Raw genomic sequence first — 19,180 nt, 5'->3', positions numbered from 1 at the left:
TACAGTCTGATAACAAAAGCTTTAATTGATCTTAACATGAAATATAAATAAATACTTGGATATACTTCATAAACAGGGCATATAAACTAGAAGACGACCACAAAAACCTAAGCTAGTGCATTTGCACACAATTAAAAAATACAATTACAAGGTTGAAATTAAGACAAGCAGCCAGGAATAAATTTTATGGTATGTTTAAGCTAAGCCTGCAACCTGAACTTTACATCAGTTGCAAAGTCTGTTTTCATATTGATTTTATTAACTTGTTAAAAAACACACAATTACAGTTGAATATTAAGCCAAAAATAGCAAGTAGAGAGTGAGCTGCTTGTAGTTCTTCACTCATCCACTAATACATACTAAAACAAGCATCACAATGGCTATTCACTGGCCATTTTAAGATGTCTGACACTGAACACCACCTCTGGGTGGATGCTCATCATCTTCATAAGCTTCTCCATTGTAATGCTGTCGTCTTTCTTGAGATGGGTCAAAGTCCACCAGTTCTACCTGATCCATTTCTTCTGTTTCTTCCACTTCTTCCCTTGCAGGTAGCAATTTTTCCAACAGAGACAATTTATCAGAGGACAGGAAACCGCACTCTGGAAAATTTACCTGGGGCAGGGAGGGGTGTGTGTGTGTGTGTGGAAATTATTAGAACCATCAGTAATGAACTTTGCTCAGTCTCTCTTGCAAACATAAGCTTGTAGCAGATGCCTATGGCTTTCAGTATCTCTAGGCTCCCAACTAGTCTCAAACAAGGATTAAAAAAAGTAGCTACCTAGCAAGAATTTCATTTTTGACTTTTGTCTAACCTCCCCCACAGTCTGGCTGCCTTCCATTATCAGGTTTGCCAGATCTCCATCTACATACTATGCTTTTCATACAAGTTAACACTAGGGATGTAACACCCCATTCAACTGGATAATGGTAGGTTTAACTCATTAACTAAATTAAAGGGAGAGCAGTTAGGGAGGACACTAGTTTCTCCCCACCCAAGCCACGTGCCAAGGACTCGGGCTGTGCTGGAATAGCAACACCAGTAATGGTTCACAGGTCTGGAGCAAGCCCCTGGTGGGTGGGTGGCTGCTCCAGACCCTACTAATTAACTGGTTAACATCACTAGATGACACTTCAAATAAAGCAGTTTTCAAAAAAAGACAAGTTATTAAAAATGTCTTTCAGGTTGATCAGTATAACCCTGTTTACTGGATTTACAAAGATTGCCTTTTGCAGAACGGAATGCAAGATCAGCTCTAATCTTGAAGTTTCCAGCATGTTCAGTGCTGAGTCACTACATAAAGCTGACTGGACTTTACCTTGCAATTGATGAAGTGGGTCTTTGCCCACAAAGACTTATGCTCAAAAACATCTGTTAGCCTATAAGAGGTGCCACAGGACTTGTTTTTGTGGACAGACTAACAAATACTGTTACTTTAACTTTACCTTGAACTCAATGATCAGGCGCCCTTTTTCATATGGTCTGCGGTAAATTGGCATACCCTCATTCAGCACACATTTGATATCTCCATGCTTGACTATCTGACCTAAAGCAAAAACCGAGGCACAGAAGAGAAGCTGTTAGTTGGAACATTGTGATCTTCCTTTCACACCATGTTTTCTGAGCTAACATTCATAAAGCTATACTGATCCAGAGACCTTGGATTTTCTCAATCCTTTAAGGGTTGGGTTCCACTTTAAGTCTGATAAAAATAAATCCTTGGGTCCAAATGGGAGTGCCAAATCTACCCAGAAGTGGTTTTAAAAGGCTATATAAAGTGATGTAGTCCAATAAAATAATTGGATGCCATCTCAGCCAACCTCTGTTGGTAAAAGACAAGCTGTCAAGCCACAGGTCACATCAGGGAAAGGGACCTAAGCTGTCTACACTGCAAAATTTGGTTGCCAAAACTTATGCCATTTTAATTAAAGAACACTTAAAAAAAATCAGCTGTACCTCCACATATGCTCCTTGTGTTAGTGCTTCCATTCTAGCAGCTCTTGCATCAACACAGTAGTGCCCTTGTAGATAGCTATGACACTGCTCAACTAAACACAGGGAGCTTTAGCAAGTATTTACAGTGCCTCATGGGAGAGAGAAGTAGCATTACTTGAAAGTTTAAGCTCACTGTTCCAGGGGAACAGGGGAGTGGAAGTGTCTACATGTTGTCAAGGTCAGACTTTAGCCAGAAGCAGCCTGTCCGGGGCAGACAGGGCACCTTCCCCCCCAACATTAGCCCCCACATTCCTCTTTGGCTTTGCAAAGCAGTCAGTCTCTCCCCTTCCCCTTTGCACCCATTCCTGTGCCTGCCTCTGTGTTCCTAGTGAGGAAACACCAGCATTGCATGTTAGTGATTTGTTTGGTTTCCTGAGCAGATTAGCACCTATCAGAATTTCTGGGAGCTTGGAAAGGGGACTATGCCTAAAAGGCAACTGAGTTCAAAACACTGAACAGAGCAGAGGAGTCAGGGCAGATATTGTGGGATACTGAAAAAGAGACCAGTTCTGGGGACGCAAGCAACAGCATCTGCACACCAATGTTTCCAGGCAAACAAAGCAACTGAAGTTCATGCCTCATCAAGGTGGTTTTATTTTGTCATTGAGAATCAAAAAGACTCTTGTTGCCAAAAGTAGCATTGCTGTATACACCTGTTTCACCACCAAAACTGGCCTTTTGGCAACAAAACTTCAGGGGTAGGCAAGATGTGGCCTGTAGGCCAGATCCACCCTGAAAAGCCACTAGATCCAGCTTGCAGGTTGTCTCAGGCACAGAGCAGGCAGCTATTGCTTTAAACAGTTCTCTGTTCTGTCCCCTTGCCAAGTTTCCCACCAACAGGAGCTCAGATTTTGCTGAGGGGACAGAAGGAGCCCACAAATCTGCCTCCTCCACTCTGGAGCAGAGAGCTACAGGGAACAGGCAGCAGTTTTGAGCTGTCTGGGGCTGCAGTAGACAGAGCCTGCTGGCCTGGAAGTGCACAAGTCAAGTCTCCCATCCAAAGCCTGTATCTGGCACCGCACCCTGTCCTTCCCTCCAACACACTTATCGCTCCTCCTGTGCCCATAAGCCTTCCTAGACCCTGCAACCCCAAACCCCTGCACCTGTACCAGGTCACAACTCAAACCCCTGCACACCAGACCCCTGCCTCAGGTCACAACTGTCTTTCACCCACATTTCCTCAAAACCTCACACCCACACCCCTGTATCCCAAATCCCTTTCTACAAACTTGCTTTTATGCCCAGCCTCCATCCCAGACCCTGCACCTCCTTCATTAATCTCAGAAGAGTGCAGCCCATAACTACTTTCCAAATTCTCAGGAGTTCCCTCCTGCAAGTTTGACCATCCCTGCCCAAATATCACAGCTAAAATACAAGATTGAACAGATAGCACATATTGTGAGCGCCCAAGTGGCCTATTAACACTTGTGGTCACAAGACAAAAAAGGATGTTAAGTTAGATTGTTGTAATAAGCCATAATGTCAGAGTTTAATTAAGCCCCAATTTTTAGTGTCTAACAGTTGTAAATTTAAGCTCCCACGGTCATCTTGGTGGCATAGAGTGATCACTTTGTGATAAATGCTCAGGAGGAGAGAACACATTGTGATATCTGGAATTCCTGGCTGTAGGTAGAGCATATTCTGTATCTTTTAAGTACCAAGAGAACCTGCTTCAGTACAGAAATAAAGCCCTTCTAACTCCTGGCTGTAATCCACAGCCTGACAGTGGAATCCACATGTAAAACTACTCCAACCCAGGCTTGATGGGGATGTACTCACCCCCATTCCCCAAAAAGCAAAACAGGTTTGAAATAAGCCTCCAGCCACTCGAGGCTCATCAGAAGGTAAGCTCACCACAGATCAGGACACCAAACAACCCCAGCACCAGATTCTCCCAGATCAGATGCATAACATTAGACAGCTACTGCTACACTGACACACCTACCACGTCTTTCAAAGATGTATGAGTCCCATGCATGCCTATGATAGGTGGTGTACCTCATTACAGAAACACGGAACACTAGAACTAGAAGGGAACTCAAGAGGGCATAGAGTCCAGTTCCCTGCCCTCTTGGCAGGACCAAACACCATCTAGCCCAGCAATTCCCAACCTTTTCCAGAGAGGGGCCCATTTTGACAATTCAGGAAGACTTGGTGACCCAAGGCAATCCAAAAGAATTGCGGGGGGGGGGGGGGGGGGGGGGGGGGGGGGGGGAGAGAAGGAGAGCAGTGCTGTAACTAGCTAGCTAATTTTGCACCTGAGGCAAGAATATAAAATTCTGCCCCCTCACATTTATATATTCATAGTAGTTATTACATAGAAAAATACACACTACTTTTATTGTAATTAATTCTTACATTATAGTTGATCTGAGTTGTGGTGGGGGAAAGACCCTCAACCCCAAATCTCACCCCCCCCCCCCCAAGCTTAAATCCCACACATTGGAGGAGGCAGTGCTGGGAGGATCACACTGAGAGGCTGGGGGAATGACTCAGGCTGAGAGGAGATACGAACAAACACAAAGAAAATGGACAAATCAACTACATCGAACGGAAGAGCAGCAAAGGGGGAGAAAGGAGCAGGGGCAAAAGTTACTTACTGCAAGATTCTATTAAGTGGCTTTCCTGGGATAGCTACAAATATTAAAGAGTCTTTGTAACGTGTAATTGCTTCTCCATTGATATACACAGCTGCTGGATGTGGCAGCATTAAGGAGCTGCAAATGCCTTTAAGATCACATGCAGCTCTGAGATGCTGGCAGCAGTTAAACTGCAACCCACTGGTTGGGAATCACTGATCTAGCCCATCCCCAATACATGTCTCTCTAACCTGCTCTTAAACTTATCTCCAGCAATGGAGATTCCATCAGCACCCTGAGGTAGTTTATTCCAGTGTTCAACGACCCCGACAGGAAGTTTTGCCTATTATCTAATCTAAACCTGTCTTGCTGCAGTTTAAGCTCATTGTTCCTAGTCCTATCCTCAGAGGCCAAGGAGAACAATTTTTCTCCCTCCTCCTTTTAACCTTCTTTGAGGTCCTTGAAAACAGCTACCATGCCCTCTAAGTCTTTTGTCTAAGGTAAAGAAGCCCAGTTTTCAGTCTTCCCTCATAGTTCATGTTCGAGACCTTTAATAATTTTTGCTGCTCTTCTCTGGACCTTCTCCAATTTCTCCACATCTTTCTTGAAATGTGGTGCCCAGAACAGGACACAATACTCAAACTGAGGCCTAACGAACACTGAGTAATGTGGAAGAATGACTTCCCACGTCTTGCTCTCAACACTCCTGTTAACACATCCCCGAATTTTTTGTGGCAATAGCACCACCCTGTTGACTCATTTAGCTTGTGGTCCACTATGACCCCTAAATCCCTTTCTGCAGTACTCCTTCCTAGACAGTCACTTCCCATTCTATATACATGAAGCTGATTGTTCCTTCCTAAATGAAGTACTTCACATTTGTCCTTATTAAACTTCATCCTGTTTACCTCAGACCATTTCTCCTGTTTGTTCAGATCATTTTGAGCCTACCCTTCAAAGCAGCTGCAACTCCTCTGAGCTTAGTCTTATCTGCAAACTTAAGCATACTCTATGCCAATATCTAAATTGTTGAAGATACCGAATAGAACTGGTCCCAAAACAGATTCCTGCGGAACCCCACTTGTTACACTCTTCCAGCATGACTGTGAACCACTAATAACTGGATGAATGTTCTCCAAGAGTACTCATGCACCCAGGTTCAGTGCACTGACTCTTGACACTTAGGTTTGTGTGCTTCCACAACTGCTATACTGAATTCACAGAAAAAGAGATGAAGACAAACCATCTTGTAACCTGTGATTAAACACCACTTTTCACAAAAATCACTATGCAGATGCTGCACAAGAAAAACCTGGGAGCTTAAATTTATAACACTGCTAGACATCGAATATCATGGCTTGATTAGACACTGAGTTTGTCTTTTAACAAACCCCTTTCCCCCTATGACTATAGTGTTAATGGGCTATTTAGTCTGACATTTTAAAACTTATACTGAGCTATTTAGTGGTAACACCGAGCATTTTATAGACCCAAGGGTTAAGTGTAGCTCAGAAAGATTCTCACCAGCAGAAGTCCATCCAATAAAAAATTATGTACACATCTCTAATGTCCTGGGATCAACCATTACCCCACCGCATTATAGGATTGTGCATACATCCTGAAATAAGCCTTCTTACACACTATGTTCTGACAGACTGAACGGATGCTGAGCCCAAGAATACCAGTTGTCTTAAGAGTCAAGTCCTTCGTAAGTTCCCCACCTACCTAGTCAAGTTGAACTATTGTGCATTGATAGGGTCTCATCTGTTGCTGTACCAGAGCAGAGTTACTTATAAAAGTTACACCACAATATAAATATTACACCCACTGAGTTATTAATCCAGTACTTTATCAACCAGGACATACTATTAAAAAAAATTTTAAACAGCGATCTTTCACTGTGTAAGACAATGAGAGATTCACACTTTTGGGCCCAAATTAGTTTTTAAGATCATTGAAACCTAAATACTCTTAAATGCTCAAATGATTTTGGTCCCTTTACTATGCAAACAGAGAACTCTTGGATAATCTGCTAGCTGTAGTAGTACTTAGAAATAAGTTTAATAGCAATGCTAGTAAACACTTACCTGGATGAGAAGTAATAATTATAGTTCTGTTATCCAGTGTTGCAATAGGTTTCTGAAAGCCACACAGTGCCTCAACCAACTGTATGTCCATGCACATGAACAAATCTTCTCCTCGTCTACAACACAGATTGAATAAATACAGTGCATGCAACAGATCTGAAGATTCTGAAGAAAAATCTTTGCTAACACTAGAAGTGCCTAATGCATGTCTGCAGAAATCTGATTTTATTCCAGAAGTTAGTCCACCCTTTCCTTCCACATGCTGATCATTTAATTACAAGATTATACAGATGCTGTATGCCTAATAGATTAACCTGGCTTTGGCCATGACAACACACCAAGCCCTACTTGCAGTGATGGAGTGATTAGAGTACATTGACTCCTATTGTCTGCCACCCAACCCCAAACAGGACCCTGGCTCAGCTGTTAAATCAGCATGAAGGCATGTACTGAACATTCATGGTGCCTTGATTTTGTAATACCATACTGCTACCTACCCTCTCTTGGGTTTATTTTCTCTGTAAGCCACTTGGAAATCTTAGATTTACAAAGCAACAAGTGCAATGGCACTTTAAAGACTAATTGCACAAGTATTTCTACAGATACTGAGATTCCAAAGCAATGGTGCCCAAACATTTTCTGTCATGCCACCTCACACCACACAATCTATGTATGCAGCTCCAGTCCCACGTACTGCACACTTGGCTGCTGCTTCTCTGCAGAAAGAAAGGCAGGAGCTGGAGCTGGGTGACATTCTTTGCCCAACCCCCACTCCCTGCCTGCACATCAAATGTTCCTCCACAGCCCCCAGGGGACACAGTCCAGTCTGCAGATCACTGTTCTAAAGGAAAAAGTCAAGTATTCATCCAGTTCCACAAACCGGCTTACAACAAAGCTGTAGCCAAACAGATACCTTGGAAGCAAAAAACGAGTCTGTGTATGAAGCTTTAATTCACAGAAGCATTAAGCATGATTGTAGGATTTGCAGCTAGATTTTTACCTTGTGAATGTAGAATGGTCTTTTTGATCCAAGACAATAATAATGTCGCCTGGCTCTAGTCCTGGTTCTTGGTCCCCTTCCCCATGGAATGTTATCTTCTGACCATCCTTCATTCCTATAGCAGAGACACCATGCAATTAGAATGTAAAATCAGAACTACAATACAAAAGCAGTGTTACTTTACCCAGCACTAAATTTGTACTTAAACAGCTGGAATTGTTAAATTCTGATGATGCATCTATTTTTCTTCTAAAACCTGCTCACATGATTAATCAGCTACATTTCCAGACCTTTGCCTAAAGGCATCCAGGTCATGGCAGCTTATTCAACTGCTGGGCACTCAGCTCAATTGTCAAATCAGTCCAATTCCAGTTCAGGATTGCCACCAAGGGCCATACTGGTCAGACTAAAGGTTCTCCTAGCCATGTATCCCAGCAGTGGCCACAACCAGGTGCTTCAAAGGGAATGAATAAAAATCAGGTAATGAAGTGACATAATTCATCACCAACTCCCAGCTTCTGTCAAAGGCTAGGAACCACCACTCCTGCCCATCCTGCCTAACAGCCATTGATGGCCCTATCCTCAATAAATGTAGAGTTTTACTTTTAATCTTACTGCCTTGGACTTCACAACCTCCCACAAAAAGTTCCAGATGTTGACTGCACTGTGTGAAGAAATACATCCTTTTGTTTGAAATCTGCTACTTATTAGTTTTATTTGATGATCCCTTGTTTTTTTTTTTTCTTCCCACGAGGCATAAACAGTTCATCTACCTTTTTTCCTACATTTATGAACCTCAACTATATCCCCTCTCAACAGCCTCTTTTCCAAGCTGAAAAATCCTATTGCCTCTGTTCTTATGGAAGCCATCCCATAAACCCTAATATTTTTTGCCCCTTTTGAACCTTTTCTATGTCTAGTATCTCCTTTCTGAAATCCAACAACCACGAGTTTATGCAGTTTTCAAAATGCAGGCATACCAGGCAATGTAGTACTTGCTGTTTTGTCTACTCCTTCTTAAAAAGATTCCAATATTGTTCGGGGGGTTTTTTTTTTGACTAATTACAAGACTGGCAGAATATTCTCTTGGTATCTGCTCACCCAGATGCTAAATCAATGTGAAGGAGCAAAATACAAGTAAAACACTCTGAAGCAGTCAAAAGTTAAAATGTTAAGCACAGATCTGAAAGAGATTGGCACAAGCTTGACAACTTGTTTCACCCCACCAGAGTTTGGGCCATTAAGATATCACCTCCCCAACCTTGTGTCTCATTGTATAGACACTCTAGAACCAAAAGTGACATGCAGAAAGTAATTATGATCAAGTTCAAGGAAAATGGAGTCCCACGCTAAATTAAGCCTGAGTTTTAGGAATTAGTGTAGTTCTCCACTCATGCATCAAGTAATGGTAGACAGACAGACCATGGCATAGTCTTTCACAAACTGTACCATGAGTATTCAATCCTGATTGGATGCTAATGTCAGAATTCAGAGCCTGGCATCAAAGACTGCCAGCAACAATTTGTGATTACTTTTCCATGTAATAAGATGAAGGCCTAAGTCCATACAGTAGAGGCCTGGTTAGAGACCTAAAGCCTAGCAAGAATGGACAAAACATAACTCATGAGCAGGAGGCATGCCTCTGCTAACAAAACTTGGCTCACAGAGCAGAGAGCATAAAACAGTCATCTATAATTTGTCCAGGCGCAGAACAGTAATTGGTTCAGTTCATAAATTGGAATCACAAGGTTACCACCAGCTCATTAAAGAGACAGACCTTGGTACCTATTTTGCATAACTAGACCTAGGTTCAGAGAAAGGTCTAAAAGTACTCTCTCTCCTCCATGAGGACACCACCAAACCATGACGTACAGGGTGACTGGTGGTAACCTGACAGAGGGTGGCAACCTGATACATTCCTGAGGCGTGCTTTGTTTATACAGGTATAACACGTCTTTGGCGGAGACAGAACTTTTTTGTCTGACCTAGGGGGCAGTAGAACACACACACACACACACACACACACACACCCCCCCCCCACGGTTATCAGAGCCAGAGACCTGTGAGGACACCAACGCAGTAAACCCACCAGGGCTCCACTCCACAAGATGTTTATTCATCAACTAAGTGGACAGCTAACATCCACACTGTAAAGCTATAGCAATGATACAGAGATTATGGGTGGTATTGTCAAAAGGCACACAATTCCCTTAGGCTCTAAGGAGAAGCCCTCTTTATCCTGGAGCTCCTTCCATATTCAGCCATCCTAATTAGAACAAACTTAGGACTAATTCATTTGAGATGAAGATATTAGATCCTGAAGACATTGCATGTACTTTAGTGTCAACTTCTGCTCTTCCTCACCCCAGAAGCGTTAATTCAATATTCTCCCTCTTAAAATTCTGGGTGCATTACAGAGAAGCCTCCAGTGTAGATGTGGAGACCAGGTACAGCACACTGCATGCTTATCAAGCTGTTAGGCTGCCCAAGTTCTTCCAGAGCTAGCCACCATTGGCCAGCCACCTTTTGACAAGGCCTAGTCAGCCAGAGAAGCTTTTTGCATCTGCTACACAATATGGTCTTGAGAATTCCCTACCTCTGAAAAGGACTGTTTGCCACGCTTCAAGTAAGCTGTGCAGGTGTTTGTTTAGTGCTGCAGCCAGGGCAGCCCAAATCCAGCTCTGGCTCAAAATGAAAGGGAGGGTTGCCTATCCTGTTGCTCCAGATTCCCCATGTCCCCACACCTAGTGCAGAAACTGCTATGAGAGGGTGTGCTGGGGGCACGTTGTACAACAACTCTCCTTCCAGTAGTCCCAGAACCCCTCCTTCATCTCAGCCCCTTCAATCCAACCCACCCTATAGCATACGCATCAAGCCAGTACCCTTAGGCCTGTGCACTTCACCCACTGCTGCAACCTTGTGGCTCTTCCTACAGTTAGAACCTTTGACCCCTAACTGAGTGGAATAAATTTTGTTACGTGTACCAATACAAAGGTGAAGAGTCACTTATACATTCATGGATGCAAAGTTAATTCCACTCAGGGTGGGAAAGTTAGAGGGAACATAAGCTGTTTGTCAACTAAGCTAGTTAACTTCTACTAGATATTGCTGAACCCAATGTAGGTCAGCAGCACCTGGAAGAAAACCGTTAGAATGGTTTAAAAAGGTTGAATTTTAAGCATTACAGGCTTAGCACAATTTTTCCAGCTTTAGCAAATCTGGTTTGTCTTCTGAAGCCAAAGTGGACAGTATGTACACAATCCCTCAAGACTAGCAGAAGTTATTCTCTACCTGGGGAAATTCTGCACCACTCTTAAAGCAGAATTTTTTGCTTCCCTGTACAAAAAGGGTCAGCAAAGAGAAGCCGTAAACCCAAATCACACATTGGTGTGATTCCTACCGTCTATAGCAAAGTCTACGTGGGAGATGTGGAGCTGGAGATACCAGGGCACAGTCTGAGAATGTAATCAGAATTGAAGGGGATGGGGAGCGTGGAGAGAAAAAGAAAAATGTCAAACACCACCCCCCCCATTTCTGCATGCCCAAGTGAAGGAAGGTTTCACTAAGGTTAGTGGACTCAGCAGCTCCATGCTGCCCCAGGAGTCCTAGTGCTAGTTGTGTTCCCCTTCTGTATGGTGAAAGCCACCCTGTTTTCTGTAACAAGGCAAAGTGGACAGGGAGCTGCAGACAGGGGAGTTTAAGAGGGAGAGCAACTGATCCTGCCACTGCAGAAGCTACCAGGTGAGAGCGCTGGCTTTTGGGGTGAGAGTGTGCTTAACTGTTTGAATTTGAACTGCCATTTTGATTTCAGGTGGGTCAGTTTCAGTGGCAGCTGGGATTCCCTTGATTGCCCTTCTGAGACTCACGGGGGAGGGTCTGACCCAGGCCAGGAGGCTTTAAAAGCCAGAGGCAAGGGCGACCAGGGGAGCAAAGCAGACAGGGGAGTTTAAGAGAGGGAGGCCTCTGATGGTTAGGAAGACCCGCAATACCTGTGCCACCACTACTGCTGTCTCCTCCACCTGTGCCTGTAGCGAGAGACTGACCATGGATGCCTCTACCCAGATCTTGGTGTGGCTTTGCAGGGACTGTAGCTTGCAATTCCCACTCACTGATATCCAGCCTGGGGGAGGGGGACCCTCCCATGTGAAAAGTGCCTGCTGGTGGAATCTTTCAGGCAACAGGTAGAGGAGCTACAGGAGGTGGTGGCCAGGTTGACGAGTATGACTCCATGAGCAGTTCCTGGATAGTATTCATGTGGAGACAGCTGAGGTAACTGTCCCAGTACACAGGACAGCTGATAAACCACTGGTGGAAGAGAGACAGACATCAGGGTGGACACTGGCAGCTTATTCCTTCTGGCAGTAGGCAGTGTTCCACCCCTGCTCAGAACCCTCCACTGTGGTACTAGGAAAACCATTACGCTGTACTTGATACAGGAGACAAAGAATCGCCCTGTACAGCAGAGAAGCCTTGTACCCCCAAGCCTGGGAAGTCTGCTGCCACCACTGTCAGAAGGAAACGTAGAGTAGTGGTGGTCAGGGACTGAGGGGGATGGAGGTGCCCATCTGTTGCCCTGACATTTCATCTTGGGAGGTATGCTGCCTGCCTGGGGCCCGTATCCGAGATGTTACGGAGACACTGTCGAGGATTATCAGGCCCTCTGACTACTATCCCATGCTTCTCATCTATATGGGCACCAATGATACTGTGAGGTATGATGCTGAGCAGGTCAAGAGTGACTTCAGGGCTCTGGGGGCATGGCTGAGGGAGTTTGGGGCGCAGGTGGTATTCTCCTCAATCCTGCCTGTCAGTGGTAGGGGCCTAGGCAGAGACAGGTGCATCCTAGAGGTGAATGCCTGGCTTTGAAGATGGTATCACCAGGAAGGCTTTGGCTTCCTTGACCATGGGATGCTATTTCAGGAAGGACTGCTGGGCAGAGATGGTGTTCACCTTTCGAGGAGAGGAAAGACTGTATTTGGACACAGACTGGCTAATCTAGTGAGGAGGGCTTTAACCTAGATTCAACAGGGGCAAAGGAGCAAAGCCCACAGGTAAGTGGAAGACATGGAAACCTGGGTGATGGGTCAGAAATGGGAGGCAGCATGGGCAATGTCAGAGTCAAAAGAGGGTCAGGGCAAAAACGGAGACAAGATCAAATCAGTATCTTAGATGCCTATATACAAATGCAAGAAGTATGGGTAATAAGCAGGAAGAACTGGAAGTGCTAATAAATAAATATAACTGACATCATTGGCATCACAGAAACTTGGTGGGATAATACATGATTGGAATGTTGGTATTGAAGGGTACGGCCTACTTAAGAAGGACAGACAGGGAAGAAAGAGGGGGAGGTGTTGCCTTATATATTAAAAATGTACACACTTGGACTGAGGTGAGATGGACATAGGAGATAGACGTGTTGAGTCTCTGGGTTAGACTAAGAAGGGTAAAAAACAAGGGTTATGTCCTGCTAGGCATCTACTACAGGCCGCCTAGCCAGGTGGAAGAGGTTGATGAGGCTTCTTTTAAAGCAACTAACAAAGTCAATTAGGTCCCCAGATTTGCTGGTGATGGGGGACTTCAACTATCCAGATATATGTTGGGAAACTAATACAGCAGGGCACAGACTATCCAGTAAGTTCTTGGATTGTATTGGAGACAATTTTTTATTCCAAAAGGTTGAAAGAACTACCAGGGGGAAGCTGTTTTAGATTTGATTTTAACAAATAGGGAGAAATTGGTAGAGAACTTGAAGGTAGAAGGCAACTTGAGTGAAAGTGATCATGAAATTAGTGTTCACAATCCTAAGGAAGGGTAGAACAGAAAACAGCAAAATAGAGATAATGGATTTCAGGAGGGCAGATTTTGGTAAACTCAGAGAGCTGGTAGGTAAGGTCCTATGGGAAGCAAAACAGCTGAGAGTTGGCAGTTTTTCAAAAGGGACATTATTAAGGGCCCAACAGCAAGCTATCCCGCTGTGTAGTAAAAATAGAAAATATGGAAAAAGACCACTTTGGGTTAACCAGGAGATCTTACATGATCTCAAAATAAAAAAGGAATAGTATAAAAAAATGGAAACAAGGAAAAGGTAAAGGATGAATACAGGCAACCACCACAAGAATGCAGGAGAAAGATTAGAAAGGCTAAGGTACAAAATGAGCTCAAACTGGCTACAGGCATAAACGGCTGTTTATAAATATATTAGAAACAAGAGGAAGACCAGGGACAGGGTAGGGCCACTGCTCAGTGAGGAGGGAGAAACAGTAACAGGGAACTTGGAAGTGGCAGAGATGCTTAATGACTTCTTTGCTTTTGTCTTCACTGAGAAGTCTGATGAAGGAATGCCCAACATAGTAAATGCTAGTGGGAAAGGGGTAGGGTTAGAAGCTGCAATAAAAAAAAAAAGGACAAGTTAAAAGTCACTTCGGAAAATTAGCTGTCTGCAAGTCACCAGGGCCTGATGAAATGCACCCTAGAATACTCAAGGAGCTGATAGAGAAGGTATCTGAGCCTTTATCTATCATCTTTGGAAAATCATGGAGACAGGAGAGATTCCAGAAGACTGGAAAAGGGCAAATATAGTGCCCATCTATAAAAAGGGGAATAAGAACAACCCAGGAAGCTACAGGCCAGTCAGTTTAACTTCAGTGCCAGGAAAGATAATGGAGCAGGTAATTAAAGAAGTCATCTGCAAGCACTTGGAAGGCGGTAAGGTAATAGGAAACAGCCAGCATGGGTTTGTAAAGAATATCTTATCAAACCAATCTGATAGCTTTCTTTGATAGGATAACGAGCCTTGTGGATAGGGGAGAAGCAGTAGATGTGGTATACCTAGACTTTAGTAAAGCATTTGATACAGTCTCATGATATTCTTATAAAAAAAACTAGGCAAATACAATTTAGATGAGGCTACTATAAGGTGGGTGCATGACTGGCTGGATAACCGTACCCAGAGTAGTTCTTAATGGTTCTCAATCCTGCTGGAAAAGTATAACAAGTGGGGTCCCGCAGGGGTCTGTGGTAGGACTGGTTCTATTCAGCGTCTTCATCAATGATTTAGATATTGGCATAGAAAGTATGCTTATTAAGTTTGCAGACGACACCAAGTTGGGAGGAGTTGCAACTGCTTTGAAGGATAGAGTCATAATTCAAAATGATCTGGATAAACTGGAGAAATGGTCTGAGGTAAACAGGATGAAGTTCAATAAGGACAAGTGCAAAGTGCTCCACTTGGGAAGGAACAATCAGTTTCACATATACAGAATGGGGAGAGACTGTCTAGGAATGACTACAGCAGAAAGGGATCTAGGGATTATAGTGGACCACAAGCTAAATGAGTCAGTATGATGCTGTTGCAAAAAAGCAAACATGATTCTGGGATGCATTAACAGGTGTGTTGTGAACAAGACACGAGAAGTCAGTCTCCTGCTCTACTCTGTGCTGGTTAGGCCTCAGCTGGAGTATTGTGTCCAGTTCTGGGCACCACAGTTAAAAAAAAAAAAAAAAAAAGAGGATGGAAAAACTAGAGAGGGTCGAGAAAAGAGCGAGAAGAATGATCAAAGGTCTAGAGAATGTGACCTATGAAAAAAGGTTGGAAGAATTGGGCTTGTTTAGTTTGGAAAAGAGAAGATTGAGGGGAGACATGATAGTGGTTTTCAGGTATCTAAAAAGGGAGTCATAAGGAGGAAGGAGAGTACTTGTTCTTCTTGGTCTCTGAGGCTAGAGCAAGAGGAAACGGGCTTAAACTGCAGCAAGGGAAGTTTAGGTTGGACATTAGGAAAAGTTCTCAACTGTCAGGGTGGCCAAACAGTGGAATAAGTTGCCAAGGGAGGTTGTGGAATCTTCATCTCTGGAAATATTTAAGAACAGGTTAGATAGATGTCTATCAGGGATGGTTTAGATAGTACTTGGTCCTGCCATTGGGGCAGGTAGCTGGACTCAATGGCCTCTTGAGGTCCCTTCCAGTCCTAGCGTTCTGTCCTATTGCAGGCAATCATAGGAGTGGAAAAGAGAAGGAAACAGAGGAATGGTGGGGAAGCAGGAGCCTGGCATGTTGCACCCCTTTACCATCTGGGGGCTCCTCAGTTAAGCAGGCTCACTGCGCCTCATTCCCTCCACCAAGCCCCAAACACTTTAACCAGGGACCTGCCATTTTTCAACCATCCCCAACGAGCTTTGTGCATCTAGACTCCCCAGTCCCAAGCTGCCAAACACACAGAACTCCCTCATCCCACAACTGGATCCTGCCTCCTCATACAGTGCAGTAGGGTTCTGAGATGTTCTGGAGGGCAGGCATGGCCCTTGCACTGTTGTCTGGATCAGGTGCAGTGTCACCTCTGACTTGCTACTGAATAGAAGGGAAGGGGTAAAGACTACAAGATGATTCCCCATCTCTGTGGAGCCAACAGTTTATAGTCCCCTCTTCCATAAAATTTGCAGATTTTTAAATATTGTGCCTAGAATTTAATTTTGGCACAGAATTCCCCCAGAAGTAATAGTAAAGCAATTTAATAATTTAAATAATGTAAATTTGCCAGATGCTAGCATATTAATTTGCTTGTCACTTTTTTCCATTGGGACTCAATTAACCATTTACATACCAAGTAGTCATTACTCAACTGACATGGTCCTGCAAGTTGTCAAAAAGCCAGCCAAGTTCCCTTTGAAAGCATTACCTTTATCAATATGGACTTCTAGAATCTTCTTCTCTCTTACAATCTTCCTTCCAATGCAGCTTTTACATCTGTCCTTAGGACTAATTCGCTCTCCATGTCCCTGGCATTCCATGCACACAGACTGGATTTGCTGAACCATTCCTGGTCCTATCTGGTGAATTCGTATTTGCATGCCTGTACCTCTGCAATTGGGACAACATTCTACTGCGCCTTTTTTACCACCTCGGCCTGATGAAAAACAAGACAATGAAGTCTAAAGTGGACTTTAACCCTAAAAAAGCAGTTAACTAAGTTTATGTATTTCTAGTTTACCTTGAACAGGGCTTCAGGCCTCCTAGAGTGGGTCTTGTAAGCCTGTTTTAATTAGGCTGTAAAGTATGACATAGGAAACATCTACACCAGAAGGTCAACTCGCTCAGGGTCGATCTTATGGGGTTTTTTAGCGCACCTAGTCAGGACACACTAAATGGAACCATTGGGGCTCTATAGTTGGCCCTAGTAGTTCTCACTGGCAGGAGAAGAAGGGCGGGGGGGGCGGAAATCAAATGAAGAGTTCTCTCCTGTCAACCTCCCACTGTGGGCAGATTAAGAAAAAAAAACCCACTGATCCACAATACTTGTATTTCTGTTACACAATTTTTGTAGTTAGAATTGCGTATCTTGAACCACATTTTTGGCCTAGTGCAGACCTGGCCTTAGACTTGCTGAAACCCAGGGAAAAAGCTTGAGCCTTCCCCTCCAGGAACCCAAGCAGAAACCCAGAAGATTTCAGTCCTGGGTAGTGGGGCTCATCTTACAGGCTCCCCAGCTGGGGCTGAAGCCCTTAAGTTTGGGGTCCCCTCCCATTGGGAAAGTGGGGTCAGGCTTCACACCCACCCAACCCCAGATCATAGTTTGTTGTCAGACTGGAATAACAATGCAATGGATTTTGAGAATTCCTGACCTACACACCTTCACATTTGTCACAGATCACGTTCTTCTGCAGAGCCAGTTTTCTCGTTGCACCATTATACAGATCTTCCAGAGTTACAGACAACTGATGAACAACATTTTTACCTGAAAAAGCATAGTTAGTGATTAGCTTAGAATTATCCTATTTACCATCATCTTTTTACTTAGACAAGACATAACACTGAGTCTTTGCTTCAGGGTACAGTGGGCTTTTCTTCAAGATGTTAGCACATCTGGATGCAAGGCAAAGCAGGAGCAATATCAAACCTTACTCCCTGCTATTCTTTGTTATAGTGTGTTAAAATATTAACTAAAAGGCATTTAATTAGCATATTAAAATCTCTCATGTTACTATTTAAGATAGGTACCCTCACTGCAGTTTCAAAATTAATTCAATGAACAGCACAAGGAAGGTGATGTAGCACTGAGATCTACAAGTCTGTTACATGAAATCACTTAAACATATTAGTACTTTTTACCTTACACTTTAAGTCTTCATTACATAACTCAAGAATTATTAGTTATCCAAGCCATAGTCCTGACAAAAAACGTGGCTTAAACATTTTAAAAAAATTCCAAAACTGAAAAACCACATTATTTGGACAGTTTACAGGAAATCAAAATATCAGTCTCAAAGAAAACATCATACATTAGATCAACAGGCAAATGAAGTTACAAGATTTTCTGCCAAACATGGTTTCCTATCATTTCAAGCACTGTTGCATAACACTTTTTGGCTTTTAAAAACATGTTACTCCCCCTTCCCACCTCTGAAGCAGCTAATTATACTACATACAATAGAATACATGACTGGTCAGATGCATTGGCAACAAGTGATCATTTTAGGTAGTACCATTAAAATATCCAAATTACCTCTCCGCTCTCTCTGCATTCTTCCACCTCCTCCAAAGAACATATCAAAAATATCCATGGGTGACCCAAAACTACTGCCAGTACCACCCTCCTTAATAGCCTGTTCACCCCCTTTGTCATACAAGTCTCTTTTCTTGGGATCAGAAAGTACTTCATAGGCTTGAGAAATCTGCTTGAACTGAAAGATATAAAAAAAAAATGTTAAGGGACAGCAGCAATAGTCCTCCAATAACTGTTGGTAATGGATTAATTGCTTAACACCAAGTTTACTTGTATGTGTACTGGAACACAACACACCCCTTAATGTTTCCCATTGCCAGCTATACACAAATGACCTACATTTCTACTACCTGCATAACACAGACTCAAGTTTTCAAATCCCACTTGTAAGGACCAACTCCCCACTCCCACTGGGGCCGACAGCGTCACTTGCCTTCTCGCCCTCGTTGGGGTTCTTGTCCGGATGGTATTTCAGCGCCAGCTTACGGTAGGCCTTCTTCAGCTCCTCCTGGCTGGCACCGGGCTTCACCCCCAGCACATCGTAGTACGTGGTCTCCTTCACCATGGCGGTCGGCCTGCGAGAGAAAGAGAAAGCCGTCAAGCCCGAGATACGGACCTCCCCCCACCCCCACCCCCACCAGTACCGCCGCAGAAAGCCCCTTCAGCACAGGGGCAGAGGAGCGGGGAGCAGCAGCAGCACAGCGCTCGCTGGTTGGGCGGCAGCAGAATCTGTCACGGATGGGAAGGGAGCTGCGGGCACGGGAGGCGGCCGGGGACGGGAGGCGGCCGGGGACGGGCTGTGGCGGGGGAGTAGGGAATGGATGGAGGGCGGCGGGGATGGGGCTTCTCTGACGTCACTCACCGGGACAGCGGGGCGGCCCCAGGCGTAGCTGCGCACAGAAACCAGCCGCTCACCAGGGCCCAGCGAACTCCCGGATCTCGGCTGCCCCACTCGCTCTAGACTTTTCTGGAAAGTTCTTTCTGAGCCGGTTTCTCTATCCGGGGAGTTTTGTAGCCGC

At 44.1% G+C, this 19,180-nt stretch overlaps 1 protein-coding gene across 1 annotated transcript; it reads right to left on the bottom strand.

The window, feature by feature from the left end:
• Positions 1 to 19,180, bottom strand: DNAJA1 (DnaJ heat shock protein family (Hsp40) member A1). Its single transcript, XM_074994479.1, has 9 exons — positions 19,024 to 19,180; positions 18,595 to 18,736; positions 18,162 to 18,339; positions 17,289 to 17,393; positions 16,338 to 16,565; positions 7,663 to 7,777; positions 6,663 to 6,778; positions 1,447 to 1,547; positions 1 to 615 (listed from the first exon to the last, which is right to left on the bottom strand). The coding sequence occupies exons 2-9, from the start codon at positions 18,724 to 18,726 to the stop codon at positions 397 to 399; spliced, it is 1,194 nt and encodes a 397-aa protein (XP_074850580.1). The 5' UTR covers positions 18,727 to 18,736; positions 19,024 to 19,180; the 3' UTR covers positions 1 to 396.

This window comes from Carettochelys insculpta, chromosome 5 (genome assembly GCF_033958435.1).
Source record: "Carettochelys insculpta isolate YL-2023 chromosome 5, ASM3395843v1, whole genome shotgun sequence".
Classification (NCBI taxonomy): domain Eukaryota; kingdom Metazoa; phylum Chordata; order Testudines; family Carettochelyidae; genus Carettochelys; species Carettochelys insculpta.
The sequence above is the reverse complement of the archived record's forward strand: the minus strand, read 5'-3'. Positions and strand labels throughout refer to the sequence as shown.